Below are 27932 nucleotides of genomic sequence, written 5' to 3'. Positions count from 1 at the left end.
GGGGCAGTCCCCCTTCTTACCACACAAGTGTCCCTGAGGAGAAGGCTACCAGACCCCAGGCACCTGCACAGACACGTACCCATCTCTGCTGGGCTACCTGGGCGAGGAGGCCACGGCTTCTGCCATCCACAGCGTGGAGGAGCAGACGGCTCAGGGAGAGGCTAAGTCCAGCACAAAGGTCCAGGGCAAAGGCCCAACACAAGCTATTTTACGCTGCTTCTCAGTTGGGCTGTCCTCAGAGACAAGAGGTGGTCTAGTGCTTCCCTAAGCTATCTGTATCTTTCCAGGGAAGTCTAGCGACAAAACACCCACCTCACTCTGGGGACAACTGATCTGACTTCTGTGTTCACAGTACAAACACAGGTATGTGATAGCAACGCCCCCCCCCACTTCAATTTGGGGTTTATGTTTCAAGACACCTGACCTCACTCGCTCACTGGCAATGCCACCAGCACACCTCCAGTCCACTGCGCTGATTTAACAGAAACGCACCACCTAAGTGGAGACAAACAGCTCCTGCACCAACAGCCGGCAGAAGCACTTGCTGAAAGGTGTGGGCGAACCTCCAGAGCTCTGCCTGCCTAACCCGGTACCTCTGGATCCCAGACCTACTTCTCCACTATCGAGGGGAAGGCTCAGCAGCTCTCAGTACAGCGAATCCCCCTGCCTGCAATGGGACAGGAGGAGGAAAAAGGACCATCTACTTGGAAATAGAGAGAGATGCCAGTATATTTAGCAAATCCTGTGCTCAGATCCATCAAAGTTATTGCTGCCTCTTCATACCCAGAAATGACTTCTCCCTGCATCCCCCAAAAACTAGGGTAACACGTAGCAGAGTTTAATCAGACCAGGCTCCCCTTCTTGAAAAACGTCTTATTCAGCATCATTGTCTTGTTCTCTGGGACAACGTATCAAACCACTAGCAATGAGAACGAAGAATCTTTTTTTCCAGCTTTATTTTTTTCCCTGTGAAAATGCAGGTCAAAATATTAATTTCAAGAAATCACAGTTTTATAAAGTGTCATTCATTCAGTACAAGCTAGTCATTCCATCGTCTTCACCCACGCCAGTACTGCCCATCCCAAAGAGATTATCAGCTTCACACTGCTTTGCCAACAGTGATTTTTCCAGACTTTAGGAAGGAGCTACATGACAAGAGCCATCTGTGTTTATCACTCCTACTGCTATTTGTCCTCCCTACCCTGAACTGGAGCTCTGTCCTAAAGACTAGTTATGTTATTACACACAGTTTCAGCCAAATTTTAACATGGATAACAAAAAGCTTTCCTGACTTTTTCTTCTGTCAGTATTGCACAGCCAGCCTTCATCTGGAAGCTGGACTTTTTATGCCTGTTACAGCAATAATGACCAGCCAAATTAAGAGGAAACTGTCCTGGCAGCAGAGGAGAGTCAAGGAGATCCCAAGCTGGTAGGTAGCAAAAACATGAAAACCCTGGAGATACTCCTGAGAGCAGAACCACATTTCAGGACAGTAGGAAAGCACCAGTGGTTTGTGGTATTTGCCGAAGCGTCTTTCCCATCTGGCAGGGACTGCTGACACCTCAGCCCGCTTGTCTGGCCGGCTGTCACGTAACAGATTTGTTAGGTAGAAATCTGCAGCCTCACTTTCTCACTTGAGGTGGCAGCAAAATAGGACTGAAGGTTTTGGACAAAAGGAACAGGATGGAGATACTGGCTAATGCTGGTGTGAGAGTACAGGAGAACATGGACATCTCCATCTACCCAACAAAGACATTCTGGGTTCGCAAGGGTTTACTGCCTTTCACCCATTCGTGTAGGTGGCCTGAGATTAATGTTAATGCTATAGATGAAGTGTAAAGCTCAGAAGTCCTGTAAACAGAGGGCTGCTGCATCCTGCCCTGCTGCTCGGCAGAACTTGAGTCTAACACCAATGTACAAAACTGTACACCCATACATCGAAGCATTTTGCAGACAACAGTGCAAGCCACGAGATGCAGCCTTTGGGAAGGGAACAGACCATGCTTTCGTATTGACACATCACCAACAGTGATGTGTCATATTGACACATCACCAACTGACTCTTCTTAGAAACAACTAACAGGTTTTTCTCCTCCCCCCCTCAGAGGAAGCCTAGGAAGGGTGCCAGGAGTGGGGAGTTTGGTTGCTGCACCGAACACGTGCTTGGGAGCTCCTGGGAACCCTGGAGAGGCATTTTGATCCCTCCTGCTCCAGAGCCTACAATTCTTAGTAGTTTATGGCATCTGAAAAAAAAAGAAATCGAGCCAACCTACCCACTCCCCCCACTCCTTCCTGGAAGAGATGTGCGTAATGTGTTAATTGTTTACTAAAAAGACTCTTAATGTGGCATTTCAGATATAATTAGGTATCTGTTTTGGACAACGTATTAAGTGCTTTAGAACAAAAAGTGCTATAAAAACTATATCCATAGCTGTGACAGGTTTCATTTTTCTTCAAGAATTCCACTTTTTTATTGCATCACTACTTTAGTTTTCTGATTAGGGATGTCACTGCCTAGTGTATCAAAACCAGCCGATGTTCTGGGAGACCAAAGGGAAAGAGTATCAGTTGCTTAAGGAGCATTGGTCCTCAAAAAGGGAGGCCCAGAGCATATCTTTTCCCAGCTATTTTCTAAGTGAACTTCACTTGAGAAAACTGCCAACATTCCTGCCCCATTGTGTCTCTCAGAACCAGCACAGATCTGGCAGGGCCTACCTTGCTTTTTTGGAGCTGTTTCTTTACTCAGCCTGGATGTAGATAGCCCCTGCTCAGAGGCCACTGTAGTTACAGCACACTGGAAGAGCCACAGCACGTTGTCAAGCGACCCTGATTTCCAGATGTGCAAGGACTTCGAGCAGTCCTGAACAAGTACACTCATAGCTTACACTTCCCTCTGGTTTTGTTCTGGGTTATAGAAGGGCTGACAACACCTGCCCGTCTGAATTTGACCCACGCAGTTTCAGTATACTCCAAACAATTCACAAATCAGTAAAAAAAAGCTCAAAGCTTAAGGCATTAGGGCCCAGCTGCCCATCCCACTCCTTTAACACATTTTGACATAAGGGGAGCAGTACGAATCCTCGTGCCAATCTGTAAGTGCTGGTGAAGACAGTCTGAGCTAACACACCACGCAGAACTGGAGCACTGATCTCCAGCGGAGGGGCCGAGCGGCCGGCTGGATTGATAGCTGGGAGTGAGATTTTATAAACACTGCAGCAAAATTCAGACCTTGTCTGAGCTGACTGAGCCGCCGGTCCTTCCCCCTCCAGGGGGAGCTGCCTGGACGGGACAGTTCACATGAAGTCCAGAGTCAGCGGTGGAAACAGGATGGAGGAACACAACCCCTTCACCCTGCCCACCAGGGAATACCCTCCTCCTGTCCTACCTGCCAGACAACGTTGGCAGCAATATCAGAGAGAGAGCACCAGCTCCTAAGTCGGGGAGGAGACCTGAAGATGAGAGCTGCAAGTAAAGCTCTTTCTGGGAACAAAGTTCTTTTCTGATTCAAGAAGGAAGCGTCTGCGGGGAAGGGTGGGAGGTGAAACCAAGAACCCAGCTAGTTACTGCTGTCGACTTTCCCCATGCAAAAGGCTTGAGGTAGAGATGATGCTACCCAAAGCCTACAGAAACATTAAGTTTTTCCTCCAGCTAGAAGGAAGTTAGCCAGCTCCCCTCGGCGCAAACAACCACAGCTGCACTGAAGATACCCAACCTCCTCCTTTGGGCAAGCCCAGCAACTACCCGCTTCACCTCGGAGGCTGAGCAACAGTAGTTCTCATCCAACCCCCTATTCTCCTGAAAAGCACAATCGCATTCCTCTGAAAAGCAGGAATTTCCACCCACCATTCTCAAGCTCAACCTAACACTCACACCCAAAACAAGTAATTCCCACTGTTCTGGGGAACATCTAAGCTCAGGACATGTCTTGGAACTGGATCAGAACAGACAACAGAAGTGAGGCCCGAGAGCAGCGAGCTGCTGAACCGCTATCCTACTTCAGCACAAAACACCAGCAACTGCACTTGGTGCTCCATGGCAGGGGTGGTTGGAAGCTTTTGCAATTCCTTCTTGCAACAAGGTAAAAACCTCCAAAACAGGAACGGCTTCATGGCCTGTTCTCCAGTTGACCGTGTTTGACTCGCCATGTCCAGCTGACGCTGCAGTCAGGGGCAAGGGTGCACTGCAGCTCAATACCAGAGTCGGGGACCTCCATGTCGTAGTGAACTGGTTGGCCTTCTTTAGTAACCAGACTGAAAGCAGGGACTGGTATCTGTGAAGGAGAACAAACAGATCTGAGTGGCACTTCAAGTCTCTTTCAGAACATAATATCCCTCTATCAAACCTAGCAAATAGCTTCCCAACCCAAGAAAAGCTCCTGGAGAGAGGCTTGTGCTTGGCAGGAACACCCTAACCTTCTCTTGTAAGAAAGTATCTCAGAAACTGAACTAGGTAGCATTCACCCGGCTGCCGAATTGCCTCACCCGAGTTTTTGACCATTGCTGGTGGTTCCTGGACTGCCTATGTTTGGGCACTGTGAATTCCTCCGCAGGCTAGTGTTACGTCCAAGAGAACAAAGTATGCCAAAGATAACCAACACCACTAAAACATTTTCTGGACTTCTGCAACCTCTTTGTTTAGAGATGATCACCACATTTTACACTCAGATGAGTCACAGTCCCACAAACACTCAGGAGTTTCTTTCAGGGACTGCCAAAGAGGCCCACAGTGAGGTTCACTGGAGTCTGCCAATATCCTCCAACCTAACAAGTTAGAAGCATCACAGCCAAACACAGCCCATTTCCTTTAGCTGATATTACTGCTCTTGATGAAAAAGTCATATAGTGGTTCTTCTTTAGGGACAGAGGAAAGAATTTATCTTTATAGTTGAGGAGAAGAATTTTTATGCTGCAGCACAGGTACTTTCTAAGATGGAGATCCCTATGGTCCCTATGACAATTAGCAATGGCTTATGATTCAGAAAACATCTTCTGGTATCACACTTACAGCAGCAGCACTGAAGTTATATTACTAAACGTGTCATTAGGATCCTTGAATGGACTTCTGGGTCACTGGTTTTAAGGCATTATGAGGCTGCACTATGGAAGAAATTGCTCCTCAGTCAGAATGCTGTACTTAACTCCCAGCTTTGTGTCTCACCTGGCTGCTTATCCCAGTGGCAATGTCTCCCACCTTTGTCCTGTGGAAATCCCTGATGTGTAAATTTTCTCCACTTAGCAACTGGATCTGGATTTTCACTCCTGAAATGCGCAAGAGAAGTCATTAACTTCTGCTGTAGGCATAATGATTTCACAGTCCAACACAGAAACATTGACTAGCAAGGCACATACATCAGAAGAACTCGGTTTTGTCATTAAGCATTTAATTTCTGTAGGTCTTTTGCTGAGCATGGAGGCTTGCTGAAGACAACAATGACTCACAGAGCAGAGCTGGATTTAGCAAGAAAGCAGCTGAAGAGATGCATTGATTTGCACAACATGCCCTCAAAATTACTTTGTAGACATTTATGGTTATAAAGCATATATTCTTGCACATGGCAGTTGCACAAGGGAAGGCATACAAAGATGAACCAGACTCTGTGCATTCAAGAACTTCTCTGGCTTTTACTTGGCTGCACAGAGTTGAGTGCCTTCCACCCATCTATGGCTGGGGCAGACTTGGCCTCTTGACAACCCGTATGCTTTTAGGAGGGTCTGTGCTGACACAGTAACTGAAGGATAAGAAGAACTCCGAGACTCCATATCCCAGACCCTCTAGATACTGAGAAAAATCATACCTGACCATCTATCCAAGCTTTAGAAATTCAGGCTCACCGTTGAAATAGCTGGGAGTGTCTGTGTGCCGACTGCGGTTCAGCAGGTTGTTCCAACTGAAGCTCTGTCCATCTGTCTGGCTGTTCCAGGAATGAATCCCAGAGCTCATAGTGTCCCTCAAGCTATGAGAAGCCTTCATGGAGTTCTGCAGAAGCAAGCACAAGTGTGTCAAAGGCTCCTAAAGAAAATGAGCTTGCATGAGATAAACATTTCTTCTCAGGACAAAAAAAGTATTAATCCACAGGGATCTAGGCTGGGCCTTGAGTTATTCAACATTCACCTGCCACCTAGAAAAGGGGAATAGCAATGCAACAATTTGCAGACATAGTAAGTTATTATCAATAGTCAAATCAATAATCAGCTGAAGAGCTGGATGAGGAAAAAAAGGGGTTTATCATACTTAGTGACAGGAGAATCTTTATTGAGATAAAATTCTAATGTCGGTAAGTGACAAGTAACACCCAGGAAAAACAGTTAACTGTACATAAACAACTACAGACCCTACCTTGTTGTACTGCTTGGAAAAGTCTACACTGTCTTAGAGTCATAGAAGGTCAATCTGACAACATCAGCATAGTGGCAAGTACCAGTCAAAAATCAAATTAAATGTTAGGGTTAGATACTAGGGGGGGAAAAAAAAGCAGAGTCACATCCCACGCTGCACACCATGCTGTGTCAACAGCTGAACTACTGTACAGAACTCTGCTCGATCCTCCTCAAAAAGCATTCAAAGGCTGAGAAGAGGAACAGAAATAGGAAACAAAAGATGCTCACAGTCAGAAATGACTCCTGTAGATGGCAGGCTACACAATTTTGGACTCTATGTCTTTGAAAACAATGATTGAAGGGCTTACGTCCTTCCCTGGTTCAACAAGGCTTATTCAGTGTTTCTCACTGGTATTCCCTAGCTTATGAACACCAGAGATAGAGCAAACAAAATTAATTAAACTTAGTATTTAAGTAACTTGGACTACGTAAGTCATTAGTATGAATGGGTTAAAAGAAGTTCATGGAGAACAGATCCATAGGCTGGGAATGAATATCCAAGAGCAGGATCTCTGTTCTTCTGCCCTATTCTTCTGGTCTTTCCCTAAACATCCCTTTAGTGGCCATTGCCAGGAAGAAGACCACAGCCATTTGGTCCAACTTGGTACAGCTCCTACGCTCATCACTGCTTCTGCAGTTCCTTTCTTCTGCACAGAGAGGGTCAAGGCCGCTGAGATTTTCCATATCCACACACTTGATGCTTACTGTGAGTACACAGCACAGGAGAGCAACTGGAGGAAAGGGATCCATGCTGGACAGTAAACTGAAGAACCACTACAATCCTAAATACCCCACTGTCCAAGAATAAAGATTTCTTCCCAAGGTACTCTCCAGCAAACCGTGTGTCAAAAAGCAGCAACAAACGGGAGAAACTCCAGGTGTCCATTGGTCACAGCTTCCAGTTTCCCAGAGGTGGTTACCCTGCCACCCCCCCCACCCACAATAACACGGCTAGCATCCATTTATACCCACCTTCTCACTAGCATCTGACACGAACGGGCTGTCGATGCTGAGACATGAAAGCATTTGTTCTTGCTCTTCCAGCGAGTAAGGCTGTGAAAGGCTGTTCAAAAACAGTTCTGCAAGCAAAAGGAAAGAGAAGGAAGACGTTTCCAGTGTTTCCTTTCACGCCTCCCTGCTCTAATCACAGTTACTGCAATTAATACCCAAAGCTTCTTCAGCATTATCTAATGAACATTGATATTAGTGTCCGCAAAACACACAACACACAATTCCTCTGCTAAGTAGCAGCTACAGCCACCACTGTGAAAATAGGGAAACTGAGCCAGAAAGGACAGATGAATTGTGCAATGACATGCAAAATGCCAGAGACGGGACTAGCACCCAGAATTTCCCAGTTCTTGCCTATTATGTCACCTATCAGCCTTCACTCTAGATCCATCCACATTATACCCAGGGAAAGGTCAAACTTACGTACTCAACTCTTGCAGTAACTTGCACTGATAGTATCCAGACCTTACAAGGCTGCTGAAGATCCAAAGCCATTTGAGAAGAAAGCTGACCCTCAGCAACCCCTAAAATGCCATTCCTCAGTTCCGTGACAACAGTCACATTTCAAGACACTTTTTTCCTAGCTTTGAAGTTTTCAATTCATTTACAAAGACTAGAAAATATGGGATAAAAAAGTGAAAGGTTGAGTTGTACTGGGGCAATGGAACTAGACTATTACTTCACTGATTTTCACACTGAACTTACTGCTGGTTTTCAAATTCTGGATTGCTGCTGGTAATCAAATTCATTGGCTGGTGGCTATAGGTTTTCCAATGCCCAGAACAAAACAGTTGCAGACTGATTTTTAACTATACTGCTTCGTTTGACATCTCCCATCCAATAGGCTTATCCCTTTATCAAAAGAATTATGTTTGAAAACCTAAAATTTCAGATGCAGTTGGAACTGCGGACACTATTTATATGGTGCACATACACACAAGTCTGAAACTGGCTGTTTTCTGAGAGGTTCCTGCACCTCTCACAGAAGTTCGCTCCACTGTTCAGAGAGTGGAAGGAAATCCTGACCACTACCTTTGTGGCATATTTAATTGGTTAAGAACTACTAGTTTTGGTAATTTCAAGGAAGGCTGAGCAATCTGTGTAACGAGAGAGGAACTATGAACAAAATGACATCCAAGCTCAAAAACCAGAAATAACTGTCAAGAAGCCAAAAGAAAGCAGCTGTATTTTTATCATGCTCGCAAGCAAAAAGCTGAATTCCCTACATAGCACATCGCTTACCTATTTCCAGCTGCTGAAGCTCTTGTTCTGAAATGGTTGTTGCTCTCTCCACATGGCTGCAGCTCTTCAGGGGGAGAGGAGTCGAGGAGAGAGGTGGAGGATCCCAGGTCTCAGATGATTCCTTGCACACGTTCCAAGGGGTTCCCTCGACCTCATCTGTTTGCTCCAGAGATGGTGGTGGTAGGACTGGGCTCACACAAGAAACTTTGACTGCCAGTTTTGGGTCAGAACCAGCCTCAGAAACTGGGCTCACTGTGGGGGACAGGAATGTCTGTGGATTGTTTTCTTTGTTCAAAGATAAATGTCTAGGCTCTCTGTATTCACCTTTCCAGGGGCTTGTCACACCTCCCACTATAAAAACAAAAAGCATACAAACATTATCAAATAAAGAAAAAAAAAAAAGAGGTAAAAGTTTTCCTTCACAATAAGAGTTTCTGAACTGTATCTTGCTGTAAAATGCCCAGCTTCTTCAAAAAGACAAAACCAGATCACCTCTACAAATTCTTGCTCCATTACAGAACCTTTCAGCAGGATTAAGTTGAAATAAATTATGGATAGTCTTAGAGGCAAGACTGGACCACAAGTATGAGTTACAGTTCAGGATGCAATAAACCTCTGCTTTCAGCTTTGCTGCATACCAGGCTCTAGCTCACGAGATGCAGTTGATACTTCAGCTTAATATGAGCCCAGCCACAGCACACACCTTAATAAACCCACATAAAGCACAACATAGTCTGCTTCAAGCAGAGAAGGAAGAAAGAGCATGTGACAGCACACAGGAAATTTTAATTTATTTGGGCGAGAAACGCCTGGCTGTGGGCAACAGCTATCAGCCCAAAAATATACATCAATGCTGAAGCCTGTGCAAATGATATACTGAACAGTAAAACATACTGATATTTCCCATAGGGCCACTCTGACATAAGTAGCGACTGGCCACTTTACCAGTGTGGATAAGAAGCTTTAAATACAGGACATTTCTACCTTCTTCAAGTGCGACACTGGTCTTAGTTTTCAGTTCAGACGCAGATGCTCTCTGAACAGGCTCTTTCTCCAGACCCATTTTAATAATCTCAGCAGTGAGAGGGTTGCAGGAAGGTGGAATTTCCCTCAGAGGAGGTGGCTCTTTAGCTATCTGTGTAACAAACAGGAAGTGAAAGAGGTTAGACCAGAGAGGCTTCACTTGATTTCAGAAAGGTTCTTCCCACCCTGAGAGCATTTCCAACTGAAATTACAGCATTAAATGAGAGACCTGAGCAGTAATTTTATTACAGCTGAATGGCTAAAAAGTCACACCCAAGTCATGAGCAGGATACGAAAGAAACAGCCCTAGCACATGTAATACACAGCAGTCTAAGAGGCGTAAGAAATGATCAGCTTCCAAAGCAAGGCTGGCATCATCGTAAATGCCCAGCTGGCTCTCAGCCAGCTTTCCTGAAATGACTGCTCTCTAGCTAGGTATAATGAGATTTTGCAGGCTTACGTACCATTTACTGGAGATACGCTGGTTCACTTACCTTTAGACAGAGTGGGTGATTGTAGTACTGGGTCCAAGGGTGGCACCCATTAAGCATGTGCAGCATCATACAGCAACTGCTCCAGACATCCACTTTGGAGTCACAGCGCTTTCCCATGACCACCTCTGGAGCCATATGAGTTTCCGTGCCAGGCACATAGTTCCCTAAAACCATTCAAATGAAAACTCACTGCATGTAAACTAGACAATTGCTTCAGTGCAACTGCTGGGAAGCCTCCTTGTCTTTTCAGTTAAAGTGAGAAACAAGTCACCTTAACCCAAAAAGCAGCATTGTGTGCTCTTATAAGCTGTTCAAAGGCTACGTCTCCGTATCAGTCTCATCCCTTATACACAGAATAGGTGTTAAGCTCCCCTTCCCAGCAAATTTGGGAGGCAAAACATTGGCTCCATTGGTGAGCTCAGCATTAGAAAACATATCCTTCTCTTTCCACAGCTGCATTAAGAAGCACTATAAAATTTAACTGTCCAAAAGTCAGCGAGGAATTTTGCTTTGGCAGAGGTCAGGATTCTTCCCCAGCTGTTTAGTGAGGTTACATGACAAGTCAGAGTTAGATTTTTAAGTTTCGATGTGGTTTCTTGCAGGGACAAAACACTGAATGTAGTATGCTGACATAATCTTACAAAAAATACAACAGCCTTCTAGACTGGGAGATAAGGAACACCTTCCAACCTTAAGTTCATTTTAGCTGTCAGTGGGATACATCACAGTAATATCAATAAATGCAACACTATGAGCAACGTTAAGTCTGGAAAATACAGTTGCTTGCAAATTAGCCATATGTAAATGTTCAAAAAGAAAGAATGAGTCAGTAGGGCAATTCTTTAGAATCGCAGCAGAAAATCCTTACCTGTGACCAAGCACTTTCCCAGGCCATCTGGATGAAGGTGAGCAGAGTGACCAAAGTCACACAGAAGAGCCCTGCTTCCATCATCAGACAAGAGCACATTTTCCGCTGTCAATGAGAAGTTTTTAATTAGTCAGTCTTCTTTGTATTGTGGTCACTGAGATAGAAAAAAAAAAGTCAAAAGCCCACAGAACTACAGTCTTCCGAGTCCAAACCAAGGTCTATTACTCCTATGGAGTGTCATTGGCTTAAGCAAGTACACAACTATAGTTATTTCTACTTATAAGCTACCAATTATCTGCCCTGGAGATTCCTCTGCCCCAGTGGTGGGGCAGCCTGGGCAAACAGCCTGTCAGACCCATCGGATGACAGAAAGAAAGAGGTGACAAATATGATATGCCCAGCTGTTTAGAACCAAGTTAAGCTCTAATCTCAAATGTAGAGCTGAAAATCTAGTAACTAACCTTTTGCCACTCAGGAACTTAATCTCCAAGCAGTTTGCCTCTTGTAAGAAAAAGGGAAGAACAAGGTACCTTTAGTACCATCCTACCTTTTACATCTCCATGGAGAATGTTTTGAGCGTGAAGATACTCCAAGCCCTCTAATGCCTGGCCCAAATAACTGAGGGCTCTGTCCTCTGGCAGGCAGCCACTCTGTTTAATTAGCTGACCTAGTGAGCCACCTAGAAAGGAACCCAGAGAGCCCATGTTAGCTTATCTTTAAATTCTTCCCAGCATCATCAGCGTTTCTCGTTGTTTCTGACGAAGAAATGAGAACTGCCAGGTCTGACAGCCCTTATCTTCCACACATGGGTCTGTTCCTTCTGTTTATTCCCAGAGTTCTTACTGCCCACAGAAACTGGCCTCTTTCATGAAGCCTTTTGCTTAGTGTCAGTTTAACGGTGTTGCTTTATATTAAAAGCAACTACTCTGTGATGAGATCAGACATTTCTAGGTGCTACTGATCACCAGCCAATTCTTCACAAGCTGTGTTTTCCATGGTCCTGGCTAGAAAAAGAGCATCAGGCAACAGAAGCATCTAGGTTTGCTTATACAGTATCCCCTGTTGCAGCCAATATGCTTTACATGGTGCCGTGCAAATAAACATGAACGCAAAAACCAGCATCAGCTGTGTGTCTTAATGAGAATTTTCACATCTTGAACTCAAGTGAGGCAGGACTGGAAATTATTCCCCCCACAGAAAGACCATTGCTACACACCAGCAGGGGTTACACATACCTATCCCAACCCACTCAGGAATTAACGCTAGGAACACTCTGGATACATCAAAGAATTAACAGATTTAAAATTGGGGCAGGAGGAAGAGGAGATCAATGTCCACCGCATTCAACAGTTACAATGGTGCTTCCATTGTTGTTCCTTTCTCACCCTCCATCAGCTTCATGAAGATGGTCACCCAAGGTCCTTCCTTCACAGCTCCGTACAAGGGGACAACTTTAGGACTTGTTATCGCAGCACATGTCGTTAACTCCTCTGCACGGAAGTGTTCAACTTGTACCTAGAGAAACAAAGAAGAAGCACTGAACAAATTTTATGACGAACCCTGACAGAATCGTCCCTCTCTGGTGCTCGGGTCAGAGTGTCCTACACTGTTTAACAGCAGAGGCACAAGGATGACCTTTGTTAACAAAAATCAGTGGGTACAGCAATAAGTGGGAACACTCAGAACGATTCATGAACAAGGATGAGAGTCCCTACATCCTCAGTGTCCGAGTAAAGTGAAGATTTATCAAAAAAGATGCCAGGTTGCAATACCTCCAGCTTATAGCTGAGTACTGGTAATCTTCAGGAGGAAGGTAATTTCTGTCTCAGTTAAAAAGATAATACTGACAACTTAAGCATTCTGCTTTCATGAAAAAGGGAAAAAAATTAAGGATGGTGCAGTACTTGGCAAAAATAAAACTCCCCCAAAAAAGGAGGGAATATGAAATATGGCCACAAGCAGCGATCTACACTATCACCTTTTTAGGTGGTACTCAGCCTGCACAGAAAAATGGTTAAAGAAAAACTCTATTCACTAAGTTCAGCCAAACAAAATAAAACAAGAATTTGCTAAAGACCAGAAGGAAAACATGAGTCATTAAGATTCTAGTGGGAAAAGGATGTATCATGTTTCTTCACTGTCAGCAGTCCAGCTATAGCTAGTTTTCTTTAATCTCAAAAATTTGGAGAGCAGGTGCTTACAACACCAAGTATGGTGAAAGAAGGTCAGGTAGTCCCCTTCTAACTCAGGCAGACAGCAGTAATTGAAGACGGTTACTGATGTAAAACGAAACACATCATAGTTAAGTGTTCAACTTGCACATTAGAACTCACTGGTTTAAGAGTTTGGTCTGACAAGATGTATTTCTGATCTACAGAACTATCCTTTGAAATGCTCCAGTAATTAGGGAAAAAAAAAAATTGACATTTTGAAAGACTTCAGCTTCTCCTACTCTCATGTCTTCCTTTTCAGCACAACCACTCCTCCTGCATGAAAACATACCCCACTAGTAACAACTATTTCTCCTAAGACTGTCTATTTGCAAAATGGATAATAAATTTAAGTAGTTACATACTGTCAGAAAACAAGCTGGTCATGTTGCCACAGAATTCCACATCTAAAATGTGAGGACGCAGAATAGGAAATAATTTTCTACATGCTTTAAATATGTTTGCCTCTATACAGCTGACAAATGAAATGGCTAAAAAACTGAACAAGCTGGCTTAGTCTTGCCACTTAAATCTTTCCACAGGCAATGAATCAAGTTGAGACCAATGTAAACAAGAAAAAGCAAACGTTTTAAATTGAAAAACGCAAGTTCCAATTCTTTTTGCATATAATATTATTTTTGTACTCAAGACAAATGCTTCCCACGCACTTTTTGAAGTTTTCTATTGGAGTAACGTGAGAAACATCAGTTCACAGAGGTGATTAAACTATTCAAGTGTTAAGTTCAAACAAAATAGTTTACATTCTCATCATCTACTTGCATTATCACTCTACCTTCACCTCTGAGGCCCCCCCACGGCTGCCTACAAATCAATACCCTGATTCAAGTTATATTCCACACACTTCATACATGGTATGACAAGGGCATATCTTGGTGTACAATGGATTATGCCAACTTCTGGAAAAACACATATCCTTTGCCGCACCTGTAACAGAATCACCTCATTACAATGCGCCAGTATTGCATATGACACTCACTGAACAGACAAAAGCTCTCTCCGTTTTGAGTGCTTCCTGACTGCCTTATTTTTTTCCTACTTTATTCCTTTTTCAACAAACACATGCCATGTCACCATGTACACTAGACGTGTTTTAACATGAGAATAGTTAGATAAGCAGACAACTCACACAGCTGCTTCTCCCCCGCAGTCACTAGGGACACACAATCTTTCTGAAATCTCTACTCTTTCGGCCTGTCTCAGCACAAAAATCAAGATCCCTTCTAGCACGCTTTGAAGGCCAAATGAACCTATTTCTGGCTGCTAAGCTTGACGCCCTGTGCACATACAGGTTGTCTGTCTGCTTCTTCTCTCCATGCCATCACCTTGAAGTTTTCCCTTGGACATAACCACAGCAGCATTTCACTGTGACTGTACAGTAAGGTACCTACTGGTAGCTGGAAGGAGAAGACTTTTTCTCCGTACGCCTTCTTGTGTCAGGACTGCCCCCCCCCCCCCCCCCCCCTTTCTCACACATAATTACCTTTTTGGCAGCACACTGAAATCCCGTCTGTTTGTCCTCTACTTTGTATACTTCTCCAAAAGAGCCAATGCCCAAAGAACCATGACACTTGGTCCAATGAACCTCTTCTCGGTACTCATAATCCACTGGCTTTAGTTTCTGGAAGTTAAAATCAGAAAACAAGATGAAGCAAGGAAAGAAACACTTAATTGTTGAGCTCCACAGACAGAGACCAACATTTTCAGAAAAAGCACAATGATAGATACCACCGCACCTCTCAAAATCCCTGTACAAAATTACTTCTGTCACAGGCTTGAGATGAAACGATACGGGAGGACCTACTTGATTTCTGTGGGCTCTGTTTGATCTAAATGAGTGCACCCCATTGTTGTAAAGGAAGGCCACCAGTATTTGGATAGCTTTGGAGCTCCAAACTATTCCCTTCATGTGCAGGACATAACTACGAAGCTAAATCCTACAAACAAAACAAGATTCACATGACTAAATGTAGACGTCTATGTGTGAGCTAAACCTTTTTTATAGTCAGTAGACTGAGATTGTGCCTTAGGTCCCAGTGTAAACATGTTCAGGCAGGTAAGTGACACCCTGAACGCCACCGACAATACTGACAGGGTCACACTGATTCCAGTGAAGAGTACTCTAAGAGGAGTTTAAGGTGGCAAGAGAGAACTGAATTCAGAAGAAATGAATCATGCCTCTAACATTTACATGCATCTGCTATGCCCAAGCCCTGCATTTGGCAAGGGACAACGGGCGAGTTGCTGGGTTCCTACCAGAGGCAGCAGACATGCTTTTTGCACCTTCACGATCTACATGTCCCTGGTTTCTGTCTGTGTCACCGTGTAGGTTATCTATAGCCAATAAAATATTGGAGCCTGTTCACATGAATGGACTGGGTTCTTTCACAGACAAACAGAGAAGACATGTTTGAAGACTGACTAAGCACAGAAACACTTCTCATAGACAAGCATGCATATTTTGTGAATGAGTGAACAAGTTAGAGCCACCACTCTAAGACAGGGCTTCATATCCTTCAAAAAACAAAACCGCATCTTTAACTGGCAGTCTTCACCCATATTTCAACCATTCAGAAAATGCAGCCTTGTTACAGAAGCTAGCACATGGATGCAGATTCTCTCTCTTCTGAAGCCCAGGAGAAACTCTGCCTTCCACGACACTAGTGTGTAGGGTCAGAAGATCACCTCATTAAGTAGCACGCCTTCATTTTCATCTGCTTCATGAAATTGTTCCTTTGGGTCCAGACCACCTCCTCTCCACGTCTTGGCTAGGCTGGCTAAATTTTGTGGTTCACCGAGACTCACGCTCCCCTTCAAGGCATCTACCAAGTATTCTTCCACAGAAATCTTGTCCAAACTGGTTTTCATGGACTGGTTGACACATTTGGGGAAACTATATTCTAAGTTCAGGCCAGGTAAGTGATGCTCACTGTCTTGATAGTTGAGATCACCATGGAAGTATGTCTCCAGAGCATTACGTTTCATGGCATGGAGCGGACTGTCCAGATGTGGGAAATGAGGGGGTATTATGTTGTAAGGAAAAGGATGGAGAGTTTCAGGCTGTGGAACACTGTCCCTCTGATAGTGCCGTTTCCAAACATGATTAAGGCACTGAATAGGGCTTATCAACTTGTGCAGTTCTGTTTTGTATTGGCTTCTTGGTGAATGGAGTTTGCCCGTGGACAGAACTTTCTCAGGTTTCTCAAATGGCAGTGGATCATAGACCAAGTCCTTGTTAAGTTCTGAAACCCAAAAATTGTTTCTGTAAAGAGTATTTTGATGCAATTCATCCTCCTAGAAAATAAAACAAAACAAAACAGCTGATCAGGAACCTCAATATAGCCACCCAAAATTCAACCAAGAATTGTTAGGAGTTTGCAGGACTCCTAAACCAAGGAAGGTTTACGGATTCTCACCTGGACGGGAATTGGAGTGCAGCTCTCCTGTTCTGGAGTTCTGGGACCTCGCCTGCCAGCAGCCACTGTTTGTATTTTCAGCTTGGATCTTTTCTTGTGACGTTTCTTTTTCGTCTTACCACGATGCCTCCCTCTCCAACAGGTAGGCGCCATCTTCCCCTCCGTTGCATGGGCCACATTGTTAGGGATTTGATCGAGGCTGTCTGACCGGCTATTGGAAACCAAAATGCATGAAGTCTCTTAGATCTGACGGTGAAAGCACACCTCCAGTTAACAATTATGACCAGCAGAACAAGAATGAGAATAAGCAATTCTGCCTTCTGAGATTTAAAGAATAGAGAATGATAACATAACTTCTTGCTTTCTAATATGTAGCATTTGTAACTTCAATATCAAGGCACAGTAGTATATCTGGCATTGTGAGAAAGAAATGTGGGGGGTGCGTGGGGGAAGCAAAGCATTAAGTCTCCCAGTATTTGCAAATTCTGCAAGGAACAGCAGGACTAGATGGCAAAGTAGAGGGAAAAAGTACTGGATGTCTCCAGGTTGCTTTGAGACAGTTTGTGTCTATGATTTATAGTGAACACAGAGATTATGTATAAATGCAATCTATTTAAAAAAATTGTTAAAATTCATAAAAGTGCTCATAATATAAACGTCTGCTCTATTTGAAAGAAAAATAGACTTTGCACCAAAGAAAAGGGATGACTAAGCACACTCAAATAAAATAGCTTCAAAAAGCCAAAGTGTTCTGGCATGTAGAGCTCAATCAATACGATTTCTAGGAATGCATATATATACAAAACAGCACTGGCCAGCACACCAACTGGGGGTCTGTACAGATAGCTGCAACTCTCAGAGGAACATTTGCGTGCAGTTATTCAATACCAATCATAGTAGTTAGATTTTTTTTAATCAAGTTGTAAGAGAAAACAGGATATTTGATCTTCAAATGAAGAAATCACAATTGTTCTGTTGATCCATGCAGTATATCATCTGCCTTTACTGAAGAGCAATGCAGTTCACAGCCAGCATTGCTCTCTCCACCTTTTCCTGCTGTTTCAGTGCACCACTGAGTGCTAAAAGATCCAATAAGTAGCGTTCTAGGTGATGGCATTACCACATTGCCTTGAACCTGAACAATTAGCTGGTGTGCATTCTACATAAAGCCCTCAAGAAATGGTTCACTCTGCATTTCTTCGGTTGGTTCATGGGACAATGTCAAAGTCAGTGGGCAACGTCAAACCATATGCCACCCAAGGCCAGATTCAGCGTCTGAAAGCCGCCAGAAAACAGGCGGCACCTAAGTCTATATCCCAGACACCCACTTCAGAGAGCACTGGAGCTGCTTAATAAAGCTCCAGTGCTTAATAAAGCTCCAGTATGTGCCCCAGTAGGGCACATATTCTTCATGAAGGAAAAGTGGCTCACTCCCAGATGACTTCAGAAAAGCAAGTCCCAGGCCTCCATTTTCAATTGCAACTGTTACTCCCCCTTTGCCACTTTCAGCTTCTCTTCACAACTCTATTTCTGTTGCTGATGCTCTCATTAAGTAAAGGTTCTTCTCTCATCCCCTTTTGTTTAACCTCCCCAGAAACAAAGTAGTTCTTTTTTCTCAGGACTACTAACAGCAGCCTAAGTTTCCCACAGCTTTTCAAAGGGGATGGTGTAACATGGTTTCAAAAGCATCAGGACAGTTCAGTTAAAAAAGACTGAAAACTTTCCCTTGGATCCTTCTACCTCAAGCTCATGAACCTCAAAAAATGACTCAGTCATTCCAAAACAAATTAGACAACCCAGGAATAGAGGCAGAAGACAATCAGCAGGCATTGACAATAAGACAATGCAAGGTGTTTTGAGTGGTTTGTGCTTAAACTTCTATTTTCTTCTAACACAAAAAGGTTTTGAGGAAGATGTTTGGGGAGAGACACACTCTTCCCGAACCTCAGACAGAAAAGCTAATTCAAACAGGAGTGCTTTTGGAAAAGTTATCGCAAGCACACAGAGCCAGGGTGATTTGGAACAAGTCAGCACACATAACAGTGAAGGTGGGTATTCATGTTAAGGGGTCTCTCACCTGTAACGCTTACTATGAGCAATAAAGGATCTCTCTGATAAAGTGGGGCTGAACTCCTGACTGTTTTCACCTGTGTGAAAGAAAACAGGATCATCACATGTCTTCAATATCAGGCAAAGTCTATCCTGGTAACAACTGGACTGAGAAACAACTCTACCAACTTGCTAAACCAAGCAGTGATCCAGACAAATCACCACACAGTTGTGCCACATCATCCACACTACATTCTTCCTCCCCCAGCATTAGACAGCTTCCCAGCACTGCTATCTCCTGATCCCCCAGCTCTTTCCCACCTGACAGCTTTATTTTGTTTTGGTTTTTTTCCTCTTTTCCCCCCCTCTTTTAAAACATCTTTCAGAAGTCAGCCAAGAACAGATGACCCAGCAGGACACAGATTTATAGTCAAAGCAGCTAAGTGCAATGGCCACATGCTGTTCTGTTATTTATGCTTTATTCAGTGGATGCTGACACATTATTAGGAGATTTCATGAGCTTCCTAAATAGAGACTGGGATGTGTCACTAACTCCACCCCACTTGGGATTACAAATAGATTTCAGCTCAGCTCTCCAGGAGTGCAAAGTGAGTGAAATCTCATAGCGCGTTACACATTCCTTTTTCTCAATGAAGAGCAGACTGCTCTGCTACTTACATTCTGCTTGGGCAATAATAGAAATTGATGCACAGCCTCCTTCTGTTTCTTCTTTTGCTGTTCCTTTGGTGATTACATCATTCAGGATTTTCCACTGACTGTGAAAGATGACCTTCTTTGAATCTTCTACTTTGCAAACACTGCTCTGCTTTTCACTAACTGTCTCATTCAGCCCCTTGGTAGCTGTGAGCTCCTTCTTGTGCTTGACGGCTGGATCAGGAGCTCCTTGGCATGTAATTCCCATCACTGCCATTTCACAGGTTCAGAGAGTCACTGAATAAGAAAAAAAAAACAAAGCAAAACACTTGTCAAAATACTTAACTTCACAGGCAGAAGCAGCTTCAAGTTCATGAGAAACAGGAGGCTGCTGAAGGTATCAGATTACTAAATAATTTAAACCAAATCAAGGTCCTACCCAACCTCTGAGCACAGAGCTGAAAAAGAACCCAAGACTGCCAGGTCTCCATCCCTGACTTGTACCACTGAAGAACTGAATAATCAACATTATTCTAAGTACTAAAAATATGAGACCACACAGGTTTCAAAGGGAAATTTATTTCTTGGTATATTCCTTTAGCTTAAATACAAACAGTGAAACCATATAGAAGAGGAAACGTATCACTAAACAGGAAGAATATTCACCCAAAAAAAAGAATAAAGAAGAAGACACGAGAGACTTTCTCCTAGAGTGCACCTAGGAGAAATTACATTGTGCTCTCACACCACATAAAATGGCCATAGAATCCTGCTAATTGCTTTCTTCCTTGTACTCAGTCACCCTCAAATCCATTTCTCATTTTTCCTTCCAATGAAACAAGGCTAGACAATCAGCCTGCCCATTCATAGCTCCTCCCTCACTCCCCTTCCTTTCCCTTAATCACCAATAACTTTTGAAATACTTGGTCAAGCCCCACAAAAGTAGAGGTCTTATGGTGTATCGGATTAATGCAAGTTGGTGTTGGATAGAAGACAGTGATGGTGCTGGAACAGACGATACCCTCCGCTTGGCAGCAGCTGGCGAGTCAATCAGCACGGGCTGCTAGCTGACCAGTTAGCGTAAATGTAGCTCCAAACAAGTCCCAGCACATGCCAAATCTTGGCCAATTGGCAGCGCAGAGGAAGGTGGAAGGGAGCCAGGGGTGGAAAGGGAGAAGTATAAAGAAGCATGGAAGCAAGGCACTGCAGGACAGGACAGGGATATATTGTGGGGTGGAAGTCACAAACGTGGAGAGTTAGGGCTTCCCTACAACCACACTGAACACAAGTCCACAGGAAATAATGGCTTTGGTTTAGCCCCTGATCCCCTCACCTTGGATTCCGGAAAAGTTAACACAGTTGTTTTCTTTTAAACCAGAATATGCTCTATTGCCCCTTAACTGTAGAGGTCACTTCCTCGTGCCAGTCCTCTCACAGCTCAAGTGCAACATCTTAAAATTAACATTTCCATCATTAAACAGCCCATGAAAATTCAGAAACCTTAGCAAACATGTACAGTTCTTAAGTACCACGAACCCAATATAAGACAAGGAGGAGGGACATTTGAACAGAGGCCAGCAAAAACAAGATCTCAAAACTATTACAGGAGCACATCTTTGAGGCTCATCAGTTTAAATCTGCACCAAGGATTTTCTTTTCCTCTTGTCTCCTTTCCACCCGCCCTGAACAGCTGCCTGGGGTAACAGGACATTTACTCTAACAGGCTCCTGGCAACACAGATCACTCAGGAAAATGACAAAACTAGTGGGTGCTCCGTGCCTAAAGGGCCACCAAAGAAAGGGGAAGGGAGCCGTTAGGGAGCCAAGTGCATGAACCTTGGTGTGATGTGTAAATGAGTCACCTAACAACCTGGCAGGTATACAAGGAAAGTCAACAATGACCACATTCAGCGGCTAAACAGAGAACAGCTGCTGTGCAAAAGAAGTGCTGATGACAGTATCCCACTCATTACGCCCGTCCCGCTCCCTCTCCTCTACAGAAATTATGTCAAATCTCAGTGCTGTAAAATAATCCCTTGGAGCAGCAGAAAGAGAGCCTGCCAGATGACTAACCCAAGCCACCAGTGACCAAACTGACAACTTCAGAGCTATTTTTATACTCACTCTCTCCTGATTTGCATTAACTCTGTCTCTCCTTGCCCTCCCCTCACCTTCAAGGACTTTCAAGGTCTGCAGCGCAAACCCATCCCCATCGCCAAAAACTACGTAATTCTACAAGTCAATCCTCAGCCTAGTTAAAAGCCAACAGAGGGAGGGGAGAAGCAAAATTGCAAGTCCTTGTCGCCCTCTGAAATAGAAAAGAATAACAAGGAAATATTACTGAGATTAAAGTCAACAAAGCACATACCTCCCTTGCCGACTAAAAAAAAAAAAAATAAGAGGTAGCTATTGTAAGCAATGTCCTCTAACACAGCAGCCGCCGGTGCTCAGACAGTTTAATGTGTGACTCAGGTCTACAAGGCTGTGTAGGCACAGAAGCTGCAAGCCCAGCCCAGTTTAACTGTTGCTGCACAACTTTCAGGTCTTTATAAGAATCAAAAACCCAACTATTTTTATGGTACCTACAACAAGCATAGTTGACAGAAGTTGTGATTAAAGAGAAAATAAAATCAGAACTTTTAAATAATTTGTGAAGCATAACTTCTCTTGAAGCTACATATTCAGAACTGAACAGGCTAGACTCATCTCTGTGCACTTGGAGGGGGCGGCAATCCAGAGAGGCACAAAGCATTCATAAGCCCCATTAATTCGGACGTAGGCACTCAGTCTCTCAGGCCCAGGCCCCACGCACAACCCTTCTCAGGGAAGCTCTAGATAAAAGGGGGTCTTGGGAGCAGTAAATGGGTACCTGAGGTTCCACGGCAAGAGCACCAAGAACAGGATTTACCCACGAGACATGCTGGAGCTGCGGTTTCAGCTGCCTATTTACTTGCCGCCGCTCCAAGATGAGCACAGCTTCCTGTACAGACATAAGTTACGTACGTGCAACATGAGGAGCTTCAAGTTATTGAGCTGGAGGGTGGTTGTTTCATACCCCAAAGTGCTTCTCTGGTTTTCAAAACCTCCTCTCCCTCATCCAAGTCACTTAGATTCAACTGTAATTCTTGATTTCAATATCCCTGACTTTCTTCCTTCTGTAGACGTGTGTACGGGCTCGTTATTGTCAAGGAAGAAAGGGGAAGTCGGGTTAATGATGCAGTAGATAAAAGTGAATACTACACCCCTAACCCACAACGGGCTTTTGCTAGCAGCGTTAAAGACTATCTCCTTATCTTCACTAAGGTTTTGCACTCACCTCTGGTTAACTAATGTTAGTTCTCACTGCTGTAAAAAAGAAAGTGCATTTTTACAGAATGAAAGCCAAACACAGTATCAGTTGTGCTGTGGAGGCACTGGTCCGACGGCAGTGGCAACTCCTCCCTCAAAAAACGTCTGTGCTCCTGTGAGAAGCTAATATACTGGATAAGGTCATCTGAGACTTGTAGGGAGTCAGAATTAAGGAGACACTCAAACATTATTAATATAAGAAATAACCATGTGCTTTCTGCTCCTTTAAAACCTCCTCCCTCCACCTAAACAAGTCCCTGTTCACCCTCTTCAGCTCTTCCTTCTCAACTGGAAGCTATTTGTAGCAGGGACCTTAAAAGAACATTTCTGTGTTTCATGAAGTTACCATCTATATAGAAAGAGAGACTCATAGCTGGAAAAAAGTAATGCAAATACCTCTCCAGCTCTAAAACACTCTGCAGCATACCATAATATGGGGTCCTGCTTTGTCTGCCTGGGTCAAATCTCCCTTGCCAATGGCTTTTTGGAGAATTTCAGTTAACATTTTGTGGAGTAGCCCATAGATTTGGTTAAAAAAAGACTTGGGAAAGAGCTTTAAAATATACATAAGGCTTCATAAGCTAGCTTCAAAGTATGCAGATTTCTTCTCCTAGCCTGAGTGCGAATGTTGAGCAGCAGTTTCACATTGACATTTAGTTTGAAGGAAAAAAAAAAAAGAAAAAAAATCATGTTGTCTCAGTGAGGTTTCCCACTTCCTTATTGAGAAGAGTTTTATGAACAATGCATTAACTTAGGTTAGCCTTCTCTTTTGTAGCTGCTACTGGTTTATTAAAACAACACAACTAGCATTTTAGCAACGTTGCTTTGCTGACCACTACAACAAAGCAACAGCTGGGAAGAGCCAGGAATTTATGCATCACTAGATCAGGGAATGTCAAACGAAAAGAAGAACATACACCTTTCGGGGACCTTCCAGTCCTAACAGCTGTTGGTAGGTATTTGAGAAAGTGCCAGGTCTGCAGCCAAAAGAACCTGTCCACAGTATTAGCTACAAAATCATCATACAAAGTCATCAAACCTTATCAAAAACCACACGTTTCACCAAAGAAAAAAAAAAAGATTACACTTATTAAAAAAATGAATCACACTAAAGATCTGGTTTGGGGCCCAAGGAGTAGATATACATGTACAGCCCTTTCAAACCCCAGGCACCACTTCCCCTTGTCCCTGCCTCCTCACCGTTGTCTTTCTCTGCTTGGATGCTATCGATGAGCTTCCTTGCCTGCCCACGTTTCAGATGGAACTGAAATTAAGACAGTTCCGTTTTCGGCCGTGTCAGTTTAAGGCATATTATTGTAGCATGGGCCCGGGGTGGTTATTTAAACAAGCTCAGTGCTGTCAGCAAGGAGAAGTTTCGATTTGTGTCAGAAGAGACTTAAAAAAAAAGTTGTAGCACTCAACACACTCCCCTACCTTAAAGCACACTTAATGCCATTTTAAGTTAACAGGTTTAGGAGAAAAAAAAGTCTTGCCTTGCATATCTAAGAGTTCCAAAGCAAAAATAAATAGAATGCCTGACTGATTAAAATACTGGTGAGTCAGATCAGCAGTTGCTATTCCAGGATGCTCACAGCCTTCACCTCCTCTTCCTTAACCAGTGTTACCCATTCGTCTGTAGAAGGGGATCCTGTACAATCTTGTCTGGTTCCTCTCGGTCTCTCACGTATTGTCAAGTACTGCTGCACGCAGGTTTACCTGAAGATCACCAGGTAAAGCTAACCTTCTACCTAAACCACCACGGAACTGCCTGTTTGAAGGGTTTCACTATCAGCCTTGTGTTCAGGAGTAAGTTATGTTACAAATGATAATAAATATGTAAACATATTCTTTAAAGTGGTTTGATAGTAAATACTTCAAAATCCTGTTTCAGCCATTTGTATTGCTTACTGTAAACATCAGGATAACGAGCTTCAAGTGTCTTTTTAGTTGCCAGACATTAGTATATTGCAACAGTTTGGTTACAAAGTCTGTAGGAAAATATTTGACTGGGTTTAACCATCAGCAGAATTTCTAACAGTATCTAAACACACCTATCTATCTTCATTTCCTCAAGTACAAGGTTGAGTACAACGCACCCCTTAACAATTCTTTTCATGTTGCTGAACAAAGATATGAACAACACCATTTGCCCAGAGTTTATAAACATCACTGCAACCCCGTTCATCCAAAGAAGCGGCTAATTTTTCCAAACTGCTTGGCAAACAAGTATAACAGAAAGCATCAGAACAATCTTCAACCTGACAAGGTTTTGCTTCCCGGCCTGGCTTAGCTGTTCCCACGCAGGCTTTCAGGACACTGCTTAATGACATCCTGATTTTTAAGACCCACTTGTGGAGTGAAGCTATTTCCTAAATTATAAGAAGATGATATAATAAAGCACCTAAATGGACAACTTCAACAATAACCACAAACACGCATTAAACTCAATTCTGCCCAAGCAGGCAGGACTGAGTTTTCACCAGTTATTACTATACATTGCTTTGCAGCTTGAAATTTTCAATCAATCACATTTATAAAATGCCATGTAAGGCTACATAAAGCAGTAAGGCTGAAGCGCTAGGCCAAAACAAAAGTTTAGTTAAATTTAGTATAGATAGAAGCATTTCTATGTAATCTTAATTTATGATTGGTCCTGCAAATTCAGTTATGATGATTTTATGCTATAAAGTAGAAACACGAACTGACCAGAGTAGTTTCTAACTGCCCATCCTGAGCAATCACCCATGAGACAAACTCCCATATTAACTGCAGAAGAGAACTGCCTTTTAGACAAGATGAGGTCCATATTCTTCAGGACCCAGGGCCCTGATGTCACTAAACTGTGACGAGCAAAGCCCAGTTGCCTACAGATTAAAGTCCCACATGTCTAGCCCTCATAAGGCCTCCTTCTGGTCCCCCCATGCATCCTCTTGGTCTCCCTTCCCCAGCATCTCCAGACCCTTTCCTAACTCAGGTCTCTTTTACTCCAAGCCAGCCACTCTTCTTGGAAATTGGAGATTTTTCTGTCTTCCAGACCTCTCTCTCTGTCTCCACTGGCAGGTTTGACTGACACTTGCCAGCAAACTGCAAAAGTTGCAGAAGGAAAGTTAAAGAGACAGGATGGTCACATTTGCCTCCATCCTCTTAGCAGCCAGAGCAATAATTAGGCACCACATTACTGTTACAACAAAAGCTCAGCTCTGCCTTCTCACATTTAACCCTGAAATAAGATTCAGGACAGACCGTGGCAAAGTTCATTAACTCCAGTGATGTTGGATCAGGTCCCACAAATCCTTCAGGATTTTTGGTTGTTACATGTTTGTTTGTTAGTTATACTCCTTCACAGCATGCTATACAAAGATTCACTCTCTTATAGCAGTTAAAATTTAATAGTTAATAGCAAATGACTCATTCCAAAGGAATCTAGTGGCTGTGCCAATAGCAGATTTTAACTTAGTTAAAATGCAATAAAGCAGCACACTACAGACACATATTTCAAAGCCCAATTCGATTATTCTTATCACTAATGTCACAGCAAAGAAGGTGCAAGTTATTACTCATAAAAGAGTTCAGAAAGCCAGTTGAAAAAGAAATTTAGACGTTGTTTATGGATGCTAGTTTCAGATAGCTGCTTCTTACATGTGCAAAGCACTGAACACATGTTTCTAATGTAACCGATTAAAGTAGACAGGAAGCATCGGAGATCAACCACAGCAGCAACTTATTAATCAGCAAAGAAGCATTTTAACCTTCTGCCAGAAAAAAAAAAAAAAGAAAAACGTCACGTCAAAGAGAAGTGCCACGGCTAACTGCAAGAGGCGAGCCGACAGGCAGTTTAACTGAACTTCAGATCTTATTCAGTTGTATATTTTGATTAGCTGATCTCAGGCCTGCCTCCTCCTCCCCTCTCCAGGGCCAGGGATCGCTTTGGAAAGCGGCACCTAGCAACACCCAATGAACACGGCAAAGTCTGCGGCTTCACCTCTTCCCTCCGGCGGGCACTCCGGGACAGGCGCGGCTGGCAGGGAACCGGGGAGCTCAGGAGCCGAGGAGAGGAGCTTCCGAGCGGAAAAGTGACATCCAGGCTTTAAAAAAAAAACACCACAGAGAGGGTCTCAGTGCCCCGTGGAGACGTGGGCAGCGTGTGCAGGCGAGGGAGGGCGGCTGCAGCGGGTCCCAGGAGGAGCCCGTTAACCGGCAGGTACCGCTCAAAGCCCCCCGGTACTCCCGGGCGGCCAGGGCCCTTCCCGCGGCGGACACCGGCTGCGGGGCGGGCTCCCCTCCCGCCGGGGCCGGGCAGCGAGCGGGGGGCTCCCTCACACCCTCCTCCCGGAGACGGCCGCGGAAGCGGCGGCGGCGGCGCCGGCCGGCAGCGGACTCCGTCAGGCCCCACCGGACAGACGCGCTCCACGGTTCCCGGACCGAACGCCGCCCCCCGGATCCCGGCCCCGCGGCGGTAGCCGGGCGCAGCCCCGCTCCGCGCCCCCCCGAGCGGCCGCACCTACCGCTCCGGCCCGGCGGCGCGACACGGCGCGGCGCGGCCCCTCAGGCCTCCTCAGCGGCGCCCCGCTCACTGACAGGCGGCGGCCAGCGCTGGCCCCGCCCCCCCGCCGCCGCGCAGCCAATCGCCGCCCCGCCCCGCCGCGTGACGACGCCCCGCTCCCGCCCACGGCCGCCGCACGCGCCCCGCCCCGCCGGCCGTCCGCGCCCAACCACCGCCCGGCCCCGCCCCGCCGGCTCTCCGGGCGCGGCGCGGCCCCGGCGGGCCGGGAAAGGCCGGGGACGAGCGGCGAGCGGCCGGGGGCGGCCCGGGTTTCCCAGAAGCGGGCGGAGCTTCCTGCCAAGCGTTTCCCGCCTCCCCCCCCCCCGCTTCCTCCGGGCGCCGCCGCCGCGCCGCGCATGCGCGTGCGGCCGGAGGGGCGCCGCGAGGGCAGCGGCGCGGAGGCGCCCAGTGCGCAGGCGCGGGGGAGGGGGGAACGGGGCGCGAGCGCGCCGAGGGGCCGCCAAACGGCCGCCGGTCTCCTCACGATCGTCCCTCCCGTTGGTTGAGTTCGGCTTCGCGCCCGGTGCCTCGGCCCTTCGCTCCGCCGCCCACGCCGGGCCGCCTGGCCGGCAGCGCTGCTGGCCGCCTCCGCAAGCGTCGCCTCTGCTCTCGGGTCCCCGCCGCCTCGGGAAGGGAGGCGGGAAACGGGCCGAAGCGGCGCTGGCCGGGCCGCTGGGTTC

The 27932-nt window shown here is 45.0% G+C and overlaps 1 protein-coding gene across 3 annotated transcripts; it reads right to left on the bottom strand.

The window, feature by feature from the left end:
* Positions 1-892: 892 nt before the first annotated feature.
* MAP3K14 (mitogen-activated protein kinase kinase kinase 14) lies at positions 893-27269 on the bottom strand. Of its 3 annotated transcripts, none has more exons than XM_076356683.1 (17): positions 27215-27269; positions 26692-26794; positions 19387-19659; positions 18737-18806; positions 16660-16870; positions 15929-16537; positions 14727-14864; positions 12401-12530; positions 11563-11694; positions 11016-11120; positions 10148-10311; positions 9615-9765; positions 8631-8981; positions 7350-7456; positions 5832-5976; positions 5158-5258; positions 893-4270 (listed from the first exon to the last, which is right to left on the bottom strand). In XM_076356683.1, the coding sequence occupies exons 3-17, from the start codon at positions 19637-19639 to the stop codon at positions 4106-4108; spliced, it is 2832 nt and encodes a 943-aa protein (XP_076212798.1). In that variant the 5' UTR covers positions 19640-19659; positions 26692-26794; positions 27215-27269; the 3' UTR covers positions 893-4105. The 3 variants fall into 3 exon arrangements, with proteins under 3 accessions (XP_076212798.1, XP_076212799.1, XP_076212800.1); XM_076356684.1 differs by having other exon boundaries at positions 27211-27239; XM_076356685.1 differs by lacking the exon at positions 26692-26794 and having other exon boundaries at positions 27215-27264.
* Positions 27270-27932: the final 663 nt, after the last annotated feature.

The sequence above is a fragment of the Aptenodytes patagonicus genome, chromosome 20 (assembly GCF_965638725.1).
Source record: "Aptenodytes patagonicus chromosome 20, bAptPat1.pri.cur, whole genome shotgun sequence".
In the NCBI taxonomy this organism is placed as follows: domain Eukaryota; kingdom Metazoa; phylum Chordata; class Aves; order Sphenisciformes; family Spheniscidae; genus Aptenodytes; species Aptenodytes patagonicus.
Note: the sequence above shows the minus strand (reverse complement) of the source record. Positions and strands in the feature narration are given on the sequence as shown.